Below are 12,195 nucleotides of genomic sequence, written 5' to 3' on the forward strand. Positions count from 1 at the left end.
GTGCTGAGAGCAGCTCGGTCCTTTCGTTTACAACAGGTCGGGCACCCTAGCATTAATAGTACAATGGCAGACTACTCAACTGGTTCTCATCGCTGCATGAAGTCACCGCCGCTGCCCTGGTACCTGACCGGTTGTGTGGAGCCAGTGATGATTTGACTGCTGCACTCGTAACACTATAATTATCGGTGAGTGGTGACAGCAGCTTGGTCCTTTCGTTAGAACAGGTCGAGCACCCTGGCATTAGTAGTACAATGGCAGACTACTCAACTGGTTCCCTTCGCTGCATGAAGTCACCGCCACTGCCCTGGTGCACGACCTGTTGTGTGGAGCCAATGATGATTTGACTGCTGCGCTCTGAACACTGTAATTATCGGTGAGTGGTGACAGCAGCTCGGTCCTTTGGTTAGAACAGGTCGAGCACCCTGGCATTAGTAGTACAATAGCAGACTACTCAACTGGTTCTCATCGCTGCATGAAGTCACCGCCACTGCCCTGGTGCCCGACCTGTTGTGTGGGGCCAGTGATGATTTGACTGCTGCACTCTTAACACTGTAATTATCAGTGAGTGGTGACAGCAGCTCGGTCCTTTGGTTAGAACAGGTTGAGCACCCTGGCATTAGTAGTACCTGGCATTGGTAGTTCTCACCGCTGCATGAAGTCACCTCCGCTGCCCTGGTGCCCGACCTGTTGTGTGGAGCCAGTGATGATTTGACTGCTGCACTCTAAACACTGTAAGAATCGGTGAGCATTGACAGAGGGAAATTGTAGCTCAGCTCATCCTCCTGCTGCAGAGAAAATCTGATGCAGAAATGTGCAGTTTAACTATAGTCTGTAGACATAACAATATGTGAATAACAAAATATCTATTTTTAGTGGCTAGAATAGAAGAATTAACTACTTAAATGTATGAAGAAATTATCCAGGTTGTAAAGTTGTTTCAGGAATTTAATGGCAGCTTATTTTCATGTCACACTGCTTATTTAAAGCTACAAATGTCAATGCTGCTTTGACCTTTGTGGATACTGGGCATTTTTTCTGTTTTATTACCTTTAAAAATATATATTCTATCCTTTATACATTGCTTACATGAACTTTAAAGAATAACAGTTGTTTTATTTTTTCCCCCCATAAATCAATAGTACAAAAAATAAGAAACTGTATAATTTATCTCATCCGAGAAATCTGCTTCCTTCTCCTCCTGGACTGATCATTAATTCTCAAAATTCCCAATTCATGGGCAAAATTCTGTATTCAGTGATTTCAGACAGATTTTCCCATTGCTGAGATAGTAGATGGCATTTGGTTCTCATAAAGTTCTATGGAGAAGTAACTGTCGTTTCAGGAGAAAATGTAGCAGAATGTCTGTGTCTGCCACCAGTTCCTCCTCCTCTCCATAGAATCTAACAAGCACCAACTGTCATCTTCTATCTTCGCAATGTGAAAATCTTTTCTGCATACAGGTTTTAATCCTGAATTGCAAGTCAAAAGATGAGTCCAGGAGGAGAAAGAAGCAGATTTCACTGATAAGATATATATGAAGTTTCTTATTTTCACATGTACTATTGATATATGAAATAATAATTAAAACAACGGTTACTCTTTAACTGTGTCTGCATGCTACTTTGAATGCTGATACAGGTAAGAGTGACGGTCACTCTGGGTGGGCCCCACTGTGTGAGTGGGCCCAGGGCAGATGTCCCCAATGAATCCCAGTAGTTATGCTACTGCCTACAGCAAAGTGAAAAAAATGAAGTCCATAGCATGCCCCAAAAGTCACACAGATTTTAGGCAATGTTTGAATGGAGTTTTACAAAATCCTATTCACTGGCATCATATTGTACATTTTATTTGTAAAATCCAAATATCTGTCAGGACTGTGGATACGGGAACATTTTTTCCTTGTTCTCTAGGATTTAGAGGCCATGTGAAATACCAGAATGAGTTACTGGGATTAATGTACGGTATGTTTAAGGATTATGAAATGTAAAAAAAACCCCTATCCATGACAGTATGGAGGCGGTTTGTGCTTTAAATGGAGTTAAACCAATTTACATAATGTCTTCATTTATATTGATACATACAATCATGCAAAGAAATAAGGTTCTGTGTTTAGAGAAACATCTGTTCAGTTTTAGAAGCTGTTCAGAAAAAGGAAGGCAAAAATAAACCTTCTCTGCTTGTACTGTATGTGGATGCAGAATATTCCAGCATCGTTGACGTACCGCTCTCCAGGGTGCTGAATGTCAGCCTTCTTTCTACTTAGAGGTTTTCCCACGAACAAAAGTTGATTTTAATCAATAGATCTTGGAATAATAATAATTTCCACAATTGGATGTGTTTAAATAAAATGTTCCTGTGCTGAGATAATCTTATAAATGTGTCCCTGCTGTGTACTGTGTAATGGCCGTGTCTGACCGTACAGGGACATGGTCTGATCATACCACAGCTCCTGGACAGGGGAGGAAGCAAAAGATTATACAGACATTACAGCAGGGGATCACAGCTGATTCTTTTTGTGAGGTAAAACATTTCTCTGCTTTTTTGAAACAATATTTTACCTCACAGAAAGAATCAGCTGTGATCTCCTGCTGTCCTGTCTGTATACTCTTTTCTTCCTCCCCTGCCCAGGAGATGTGGTATGATCAGACCATGTTCCTGTACGGTCAGACACAGCCATTACACAGTACACAGCACGGGCACATTTATAAGATTATCTCAGCACAGGAACATTTTATTTAAATACATTCAATTGTGGAAGTTATTATTATTCCAAGATCTATTGATTAAAATCAACTTTTGTTCATGGTAAAAACCCCTTTAAAGGGGTTGTGCGGACATACTCTCCTGTTTGATCTGATATTAGTCGTGAGAGACACCACTCCACACAATGTGGACAGCACCATTGCTGAACTGTCTGGCACCCAGTAAGTATCATGGTCCATATTGGTGGGACTTGCAGCTAAGAGCCATGTAGGCTCCTGTTGGCTCGGCATTGGGGTTTTTTTTGGAGGCCGGTTGCTTGGCTCCCTATAGTCTGCTGACTATGTGGCCTTCAAGTAAAACATCAGATAGACACTTTATTGTAGCCACCTGTGGGCAATATAGTAACGTAGCTGATGATCAGACATTACAGATCTTATATATCCCAGTACCATGCCTTCAGTGTCCATCATCAGACAATCCATATTTGCAATGTTTCCTGCTGAAATCAATGGTGATCACCATAACCCCGTAACGCCAAGTTAACTATTATATTCAGCCATTTCTTTAGTTATATCTACTTACTAGAAGCAACAGCTTTGTTTAAAGCTTTCCCGTACTCCTGAAAAGCAAATATGACTTACTAAGAAGCAATAATTTCCTGTCCCCCGTCTCATAGTTTATTACATTCCTAGTGGAATCGGAGAAATCATCTTTAATTGTATTTTATAAACATTCTTATATTTAGGTCACCTCCAACACCTAAAAGTTAGATGTTCAAATAATTAAGGAAACACTCTGGGCGAAAGTGATACACTGTACTATGCCTAGAACAGGACCTGAGGGAGACCATGCATGACTTATGTATTCAAGGGACTTCAAAGAAAGGATCCCCATGTCATGTACTGCACCCTCAGGCCCTGCAATAGGGATGTTACAGAGGATCAGTGTATGTTGTTTTAATTACTATGATGGCAGTGTGGTGTAACATATAGAAGTTAGGAAGAACTACTTTATCTACTGTCATTGTTAGAACCAGTGTTTGCATGCATTAAATACAATGCTGTTATTCCAGAGGATTTAATGATTAGTTCTGTTATTACATTGTGTTCCAAATTATTATGCAAATAATATTTTCTCAGATTTTCCCAAATTACCTATATGAATTGCAGTCATTGTAATTTTCCAATCAAATAACTATTAGAGTACAATTGAAAGGTTTTTGTACAAACTGCCTATGATTACAGTATATTTTTAAAAAAATAAAAAACTCAAACTGCACTCAAAATGCATGTTCCAAATTATTATGCACAGCAGAGTTTTCAACCTTTTCATTTTAATAAAGAACAAAAAAATGGTCATTTTTGAAATTATACGCATTAGCAGGTTATTACAAACTGAAATCAAACAGTTTTCAACTCAAAACTTTATTCTAGGTGATGTTACATTTGCACATAGGACCCCTTGTTCGAAAGGAGCTTCTGAACTCTCTCGTCCATTGAATTTGTCAGGTTTTGGATGGTTTCTGCTTCAATTGTTTTACATGAGGACAGAATACCCTCCCAGAGCTGTTGCTTAGATGTGAACTGCCTCCCGCCATCATAGACACTCCTTTTGATGATGCTCCAGAGGTTCTCAATGGGGTTGAGGTCAGGGGAGCATGGGTGCCACACCATAAGTTTGTCCCCTTTTATGCCCATAGCAGCCAGAGATGCAGATGTGTTATGTGCAGCATGAGACGGGGCATTATCATGCATGAAATGATCTCGATGGTCCAGATGGATGGAGTGGAGGATGGCTGGTTGATGGACACCCCATGCAAACACGGCTACGGCGCTAACAAGGAGGAGGTGGAGTAATGTTTTGGGCTGGAATCATGGGGAGAGAGATTGTCGTCCCTTTTAGGATCCCTGAAGGGGTAAAGATGAACTCCATAATGTATGTTGAGTTTCTCAAACAGCACTTCCTTCCATGGTTCAAGAAGAAGAACCGTGCATTCCGCAGCAAGATCATTTTCATGCATGATAATGCCCCGTCTCATGCTGCACATAACACATCTGCATCTCTGGCTGATATGGGCATAAAAGGGGACAAACTTATGGTGTGGCCCCCATGCTCCCCTGACCTCAACCCCATTGAGAACCTCTGGAGCATCATCAAAAGGAGTGTCTATGATGGCGGGAGGCAGTTCACATCTAAGCAACAGCTCTGGGAGGGTATTCTGTCCTCATGCAAAACAATTGAAGCAGAAACCATCCAACACCTGACAAATTCAATGGACGAGAGAGTTCAGAAGCTCCTTTCGAACAAGGGGTCCTATGTGCAAATGTAACATCACCTAGAATAAAGTTTTGAGTTGAAAACTGTTTGATTTCAGTTTGTAATAACCTGCTAATGCTTATAATTTCAAAAATGACCATTTTTTTGTTCTTTATTAAAATGAAAAGGTTGAAAACTCTGCTGTGCATAATAATTTGGAACATGCATTTTGAGTGCAGTTTGAGTTTTTTATTTTTTTAAAAATATGCTGTTATCATAGGCAGTTTGTACAAAAACCTTTCAATTGTACTCTAATAGTTATTTGACTGGAAAATTACAATGACTGCAATTCATATAGGTAATTTGGGAAAATCTGAGAAAATATTATTTGCATAATAATTTGGAACCCAGTGTAGAAGGGAGCAAAATCTAAAGATGTAGCATGGTTTTTGTTCTGGAGCCAGCTACAAATGCGTTGGTGAAAGTAGTTTGCTGTGTCATGCTCACGGAGCCATCACAATATATCAGTCTACATAGATGTAACTCATTCGTAGAGATCAGGGCATATATTGTGTTCATGTGATGTGCATGAGTGAACCCCACAGTCCTGTCTAACCCGAATACTGTGACTCCAGTCACTACTAACGGATAAGCCGTGAGACTGGGTAGTTAAGAGGTCCAAGGTCTAAAGCCAAGAGAGTATGTCATAGACTGAGGATGGGTTGAGATGATGGCACAGTCAGGAAACAGTCCGAGGTCAAAATTCCAAGAAGGTAGCAGATCACAAAAAAAGGGCTAGGCAAACGGATGGTCAAGACAAATCCTAGGTCGAGCAGCAAAGATCAGGATATCTGACAACGAGCACAGAGCAAGCAAACACCTCATGAGTTAGGCTATGTGCCCATGATGCAGAAATGATCCGGATTATTCCTGAGCTTTTCTGCATCTCCCTGGCAGAAAAAACGCATGCGGATTGTACATGTGGATTGTACATGTGGATTGTACATGCGGATTGTACATGCGGATTGTACATGCGGATTGTACATGCGGATTGTACATGCGTTTTCCTGCCAGGGACATGCGGATGTGAAGCGTTCTTCACATGCATTTCCGCATGCGGCTTGTCAAGCACTTTTCCAAGCAATTTTAGCATCACTTGGAAAGTGCTTGACATCTTGGTCACACTATATAAATCCATGCAGCCGGCATGGATTTATGTTGTGTGACCAAGTTTTGATGCTGCAAATGCAGAATCAATAGTAAAAATAGTAAAAAAAAGAATAAAAATGTTAAAAAATAATATTATACTCACCTTCCAATGACCCCTGATCTCCTTCTCCGCTGCATCCAGTGTCTTCGGCGGCTCGCGGTGCTCTAAAAAGGACCTTTCATGACGTCATTTAGTCATGCCGATGTCAGCGGTCGCGTGACCTGTCACATGACTAAATGACGTTATGGAAGGTCCTTTGACACCACCACGAGCAGCCGAAGACCAGCAACGTCGCTGGGAGCAGACAGGGGGCCATCAGAAGGTAAGTATATGTTTTTTTTTCATTTTATTCTTTTTTAACTACAGGTACTATGGTACCCGGGTCTGGAGGAGAGTCTCCTCTTCTCCAGACCCAGGTACCATCCGCGCATTGAATCGCATAACATCCGCATGCATACGTGTATGCATGCGGATGTTATGCGGCTCAATGATAGTCTATGGCGTTTAAAACGCCGCGATTCTGCAAAATTAATGGACATGCTTCGGATTTTTCCGCAATGATAATCCGCAACGGAAATTTACGCAGCATGTGCACAGCACATGCGGATTATCCTTGGGGAACATTGCAGACCTATTAACAAGCGTTTTTAATGCGTTTCCACGGCGGAAATTACGTTGTGTAAACGCTTAAAAAGCCCATAGTGGGCACACAGCCTAAAGCTACAATTGGCAGAAATCAAAAGCAGAGAGCTGGTTAAATAGTCAGGTAATTACTCTGAACAGGAGACACATGGATTAAGCCCCGGCACACCTTGGTCGTGATTGGACGGCTAAACTATCACTCCAGACACGGATAGCTCAGCACGCCCCATCATCTGATAGGACGGTTGACCGGTCAATCACCGTACTGACAGCCCAGCACGCCCCTGTCATAGATTGGACAGCAGAACTGTCATTCACTTCGTCCAGACACTCAGATATGAGGAATCGTGACAGATAATAGCTTGAGTATAGCCTTTTGCTGAGGCTAGATGCACATGACAGTATTTTCTCTCATCCAAGAAATTCGTGCCAATTATGCAAATCACATTTTGATCAATCTCCAATTAGAGGGTGATCTGATTTTCTCAGATGAGGAGAAGATGGGGAAAAAACGTCATGTGTGAATACGACCATTAGAGGAGAAAAGGAAAAAAGGCGGCACCAGAAAGCACTTCACGCTTACACAATCAAGCCTACTCTGGACAGGTGGATCACACTATGGCTCTGGGAACTTGGGTGCTCACCCTGAAAAAAAGTGCAAATAGCATAGTCCATGAAAAATAGAAAAAAGGTGGCACTCACCATCCTCTTAAAAAAACTTTATTTCATGTCCTTAAAACATTGCAGTGGTGCACAGGACCCGCTGAAGCGCGAAACGGCCGTCGTCCGTCCAGTATCCACAAGATCACACCGCTGCAATATTTTAAGGACCTGAAATAAAGTTTTTTTTAAGAAGACGGTGAATGCCACTTTTTTTTCTGTTTTTCAGGGAAATTTTTTTTTACCATCGTTTACATTCTGTCAGTCTGTGAAAATCGGACTGCACTCAAATGTTATCCTAGTGCCGTCCAATTTTTTCCCACTGACTCAATAACTTGCATGATCGCGTGCGATCCGGTAATCTGATCCAAATCGGGCATGCTGTGACTTTTTCCTCTGATAGACTCTGTCAGAGGAAAAAATTGGACATGCGATCGGGCCCAATGTTGGTCCGAGTGCGAGCTGATCTCACTCTCGCCGAAAATACGGTCGTCTGCACCTGCCCTTAAGGCTCATTCATACCAGCATGTTTTCAGTCCATGTTGGCGACGGAGCCCTCAGCACACAAACCAATTGCAGCCAATGTGCTAGTGCACTTGGGCATTTTTCCACGCATCATGCATATTTTGGTCTGTTGCACTAATCAGAATAGTGCATATAATATGAGGCAGCTCCTGCACCGTCCGGAATACAGATGACGACACGGAGCAGCTCTTGGAGCTTTTGTGAACGTGACTTGCCCATTTTTTGATCCAGCGGTTTGATCCCAGCCTTATTGTGTATAATTAGTATTTGGAGCACATTTAGTAATCTGTTAAAAGTTACCGTATTTCTTTTTATGAACAAATGTAAAGTATAAAATATTTACAAACTACTAATCCAGCGTACCTTTGCTGTGGTTATCCGCACATACTAATGCTGCTAAATAAAAGTTTAATTTCACTACAAAAAAGAATAATTCATGAAGTCAGCCTGCAAAACATAAAAAAAAGTTTTACTGGCGAAATGAACTCTATGAATAAAATGGATAAATTGGTGTAATCATAATTGGAAAGTTTGATGTTTTAAAGGATGAATCCGAATGAGAATTTATTTAAAAAAATGTCCATTTAAGAAAAGGCACGCTACTCTTGTGTGACCGCTGCTTTATTTTGATCTCTTTGAACTGTGGAAGTTAAAGTACAGGTATGTCAGCGCGCAGGAAATAAGTGATATCTGTAGTGGTCAATTTACATTAATTATTAATATAAATTTATTTAAAATCCAAAAATGCAGGACAGTTTACTCTGTGGATTCATAAAATTTCATCCACAATTCTGGTACTGTAATACTGGAAAATCCGCTGCGTATCCCACCCGTGTTAATGTAACGAATGCTTTTGGTTAGGTGTGCATGGGTCGATTATGTAGTGGATTTTTCCTTCTGATTTAACAGATGGAAAATTTTGTGTTTTGAAGTACAAACATTTGGATCACTGTTTGGCGAAATGTATGCACTGTGAAAAAAATATGCAACGCAAATTGACCAGAACTGTGAATTTGACATCCGTACTATGTTAAAAGGCATCTGTCAGTAGCATCAGCCACCTAAGCCATCTATATGGGCACGCCGGTCATAGGAAGATGAATATAATGATACTTTGATATCTGCGATCCGATGTCTTATTCCAGAGAAATCCACTTTTTTCTTAATATGTAAATGAGCTGTTAAGATCTATGGGCCAGACATAGATCTCCCTGAGAATCCAGACCTTTTTATAAGTGAAAGGGGGAGTTACCAGTGTGAGACATGTAATGACTGACAGTCTGTTCTCCTGATCTACATGTCTCACACTGTTAAGGCCCCTGTTCGTTTATAAAAAGGTCTGCATTCTCAGGGAGAACTATGTCCGGCCCATAGATCTTAACAGCTCATTTACATATTAAGAAAAATGTGGATTTCTCTGGAATAAAACATCAGATCGCAGATATCAGGGTGTCATTTGATTCATCATTATAAGCCCTTTGTGCTCATATAGAGGACTCAGGAGGTTGATCCTACTGACAGATTCCCTTTAAGATATGTTGCAATGCAAAGGGCGAAAATATGTGACAAATCCACTTCTGCTTTCTTTCATCCACATCTGAGCTTGATGGACGTATATGTCTTTTTGCAGTCATACAATGCAAGCAATATAATGTCTTTGTATTCTCATGAGGCCGTGCACAATGCTGCCATAGGCAGAGGAATTAATTAGTAAGGTGAAAAGCAAAGTCCTTTTTCATATGATCATATGTACACGGAATCAATGGATCGGATGCATTCCGCTCTGACATCTGTGTTGTTCGTAGCAATTACAGCCAGCAATGATCAATATAACTGTTAAGTCAAGATTTCCAGAGTCTTGGTGCTCGGGGTCTAGATCTTCATCCACAAATTGTGCAGAATGGTCTTCCTTGGAAACAAGCAAGTAAGATTGGTTCAAGTTCTATCTGCTCAGGATTCCTTATTGATTTGTTAAGTAATTAATTGCTAGGGAAGGAGGCGGTGGGGGGGTCAATTGCAAAGCTTCACCAGTTTCTTTCACCCCTTGCTAGAAACTGTGATGATGGTCCGAGATAAATTTGTGATTGGTTGAGAAGGGGGAAGCATCCTTGAGAGAGTGAGAGTGCTGAGCATGCATAAATAAGGCTGTAGGAGAAATCTCTTCCCTCCTCGCTCTCCCGCTTCTGAGTGGACCACAAAGAAACTGCTTCTGTGCATGCAAAACGGAGAGAGAGACGGGAAAATGTCAAAAGGGAGGGGGCGATAGAAGGAGAGAGTGAAGCATTATCACTGAGAGATGAGAGCGGTGTGAATGAAGCTCAGTCCGTGTGTGCGCAGACGAGAGAGGATCAGACAGGACTGTGCGAGAGAGGAGCAGATTAGTCCTGCGGCTGCAGCAGGGCACCGGGGACATGCCACCTGCATCTTCCAGCCACCCAACCGCACCATTCTCCTGAGCTCAGACATGAGGTGGACACCGGAGGGAATGCTCCTAAGTCATTGGTTTAGGGATTTTCTCTGTTTGGGGCAACTGCTAGCATGGCCACTTTTGCTGAAGACTGGTGGGTAGAGTGGCACTCTGAATCCTAACTCTGTCTTTAAAAAAAAAAAAAGTGCTTCTTCTCTATTCATCTTCTTTTGATCATGGGACAAATTTGCCATTGGATGGATTGATACTGCCAATTAAGTTTAGGGGGTTAAACCCTTCTACCTGCCAGTTTTATCCCTCCCCAACCCTGCCCCCTAAACTTGGGCACCCACCTGCGCCATGAGACGGTCGAGTACAGATGAATCTACTTACCATCGCAGTCCATCCCTGGACAGCAAGGACTACTCTCTCCCCCAGGGTGGTGCCTTCCGACGCTATAGCAGCCTCTACGGTGGGCAGTTTGGGGCATCTACAGGTGGCTCCTTCTTTGGGTTTCACACCAACCCTGGTCCCAAAGCAACAAAATCGAAGTACACATCCCCAAAAGGCAACAAGTACGTGGTGTTTTACCTGGATCTCTCCTTCATTTTCCTCCTAGAGCTGAAGAGGTGCAGGATGGCACAGAACTGCCTGCAGTGCATGAAATATCTCATGTTCGTCTTCAACCTCCTCTTTTGGGTAAGTTCCTGGGGAAGAATTGGATGGGAGGGGATTCTGAAATTTCCTTAAATGCGAATGTACGATGCATTGTAATTTGACAATTACTTGTAAGTATCTTCTGTATTTCTTGAAATGTCGATTTGCTATTGAGATTCCAAAAAAATGCGAATTAAGTTATCTGGTTAGAGATCCAAAGTGGACAAATTGTGTAAGTATATGTGTAAGCAATGGCTTCCCCCCCCCCCCTGCCTGTCTATATGCCTGTTTTTGGTCATCTTCATTTCTGGCTGAACTTCACAGAAAGTTTCTATGGCCCTTTCGCTATTCTCAAGTTTACCCAAGATCAGAGTCTGATCCGATTTTCTCGGAGGTGGAGAGGAAAAAAAGTAAAAAGCTTCACCACCGTCTTTATTATGGCAATCCTTGAAATTCGGACCGTACTCAGATGTCCAATTTTTTCCACAGATCCAGAGTTGAATAGGTGAGTGGCATCCGCTTCTCAGAATCAAATTGTGCATGCTGCGAGTGGAAAAATCGGACATTTATAGAATAACACGGATATGAGGGCTATCCATCAAAACAATGATTAGCACTTGTCCGATTACAACGGTCGTCTGAACGAGCCCTTAAAGAATACGATGAGATTGGTATAGGGACAAAGAGCAGGACCCCAGTACAGATATTAGTGCACAATCTATTCTATTTCTTTTTCCGTGTATCTGAAGTGTCATTAACCTTCTCTCTTCTATGAAAATGGCATAAAAATGTTCACAAACTCATTAAAAACTGCTAAGAAGACGACAAGTGCTTGATTAGTTCTTTAATGCCGAATCTCAGCACATGCTCCAGGGCAATATGTTGTAAATATTCATTGACTGGTGGTCGGAGACGACCATAACGGGCTCGTTCTTGCAACTCAACCGTGCAACTCAACCGTGATGTCTAGGAACCTGCTGCAGTTGGGAAAAACAGACGAAATCTGAAAAGTTATGAAATATTTCAGAATGAATCTAATTCTGTAATCCCCCAGGGACCGAAGAGGTGTCAGGCCTCTGTATCGAATGTCATGAGCACTATAATTATGGACTGTATGCTACATACTTCTGCAGTC

At 41.8% G+C, this 12,195-nt stretch overlaps 1 protein-coding gene across 6 annotated transcripts in view; it reads left to right on the top strand.

The window, feature by feature from the left end:
* The window catches only part of TSPAN4 (tetraspanin 4), a 791,893-nt gene that overhangs the window by 500,018 nt on the left and 279,680 nt on the right, over positions 1 to 12,195 (top strand). For 5 of the 6 annotated variants that reach the window (XM_073658686.1, XM_073658688.1, XM_073658689.1 and 2 more), the window contains one exon: positions 11,023 to 11,102. In XM_073658686.1, coding sequence (XP_073514787.1) covers positions 11,040 to 11,102 — 63 coding nt within the window. In that variant the 5' untranslated portion in view covers positions 11,023 to 11,039. Of the gene's footprint in view, positions 1 to 10,085; positions 11,103 to 12,195 lie in introns of those variants that run through there. The other variant, XM_073658685.1, reaches the window with a different exon arrangement.

This window comes from Phyllobates terribilis, unplaced genomic scaffold (assembly GCF_046119375.1).
Source record: "Phyllobates terribilis strain yellow unplaced genomic scaffold, ASM4611937v1 Scaffold_13__5_contigs__length_258822181, whole genome shotgun sequence".
Lineage (NCBI taxonomy): Eukaryota > Metazoa > Chordata > Amphibia > Anura > Dendrobatidae > Phyllobates > Phyllobates terribilis.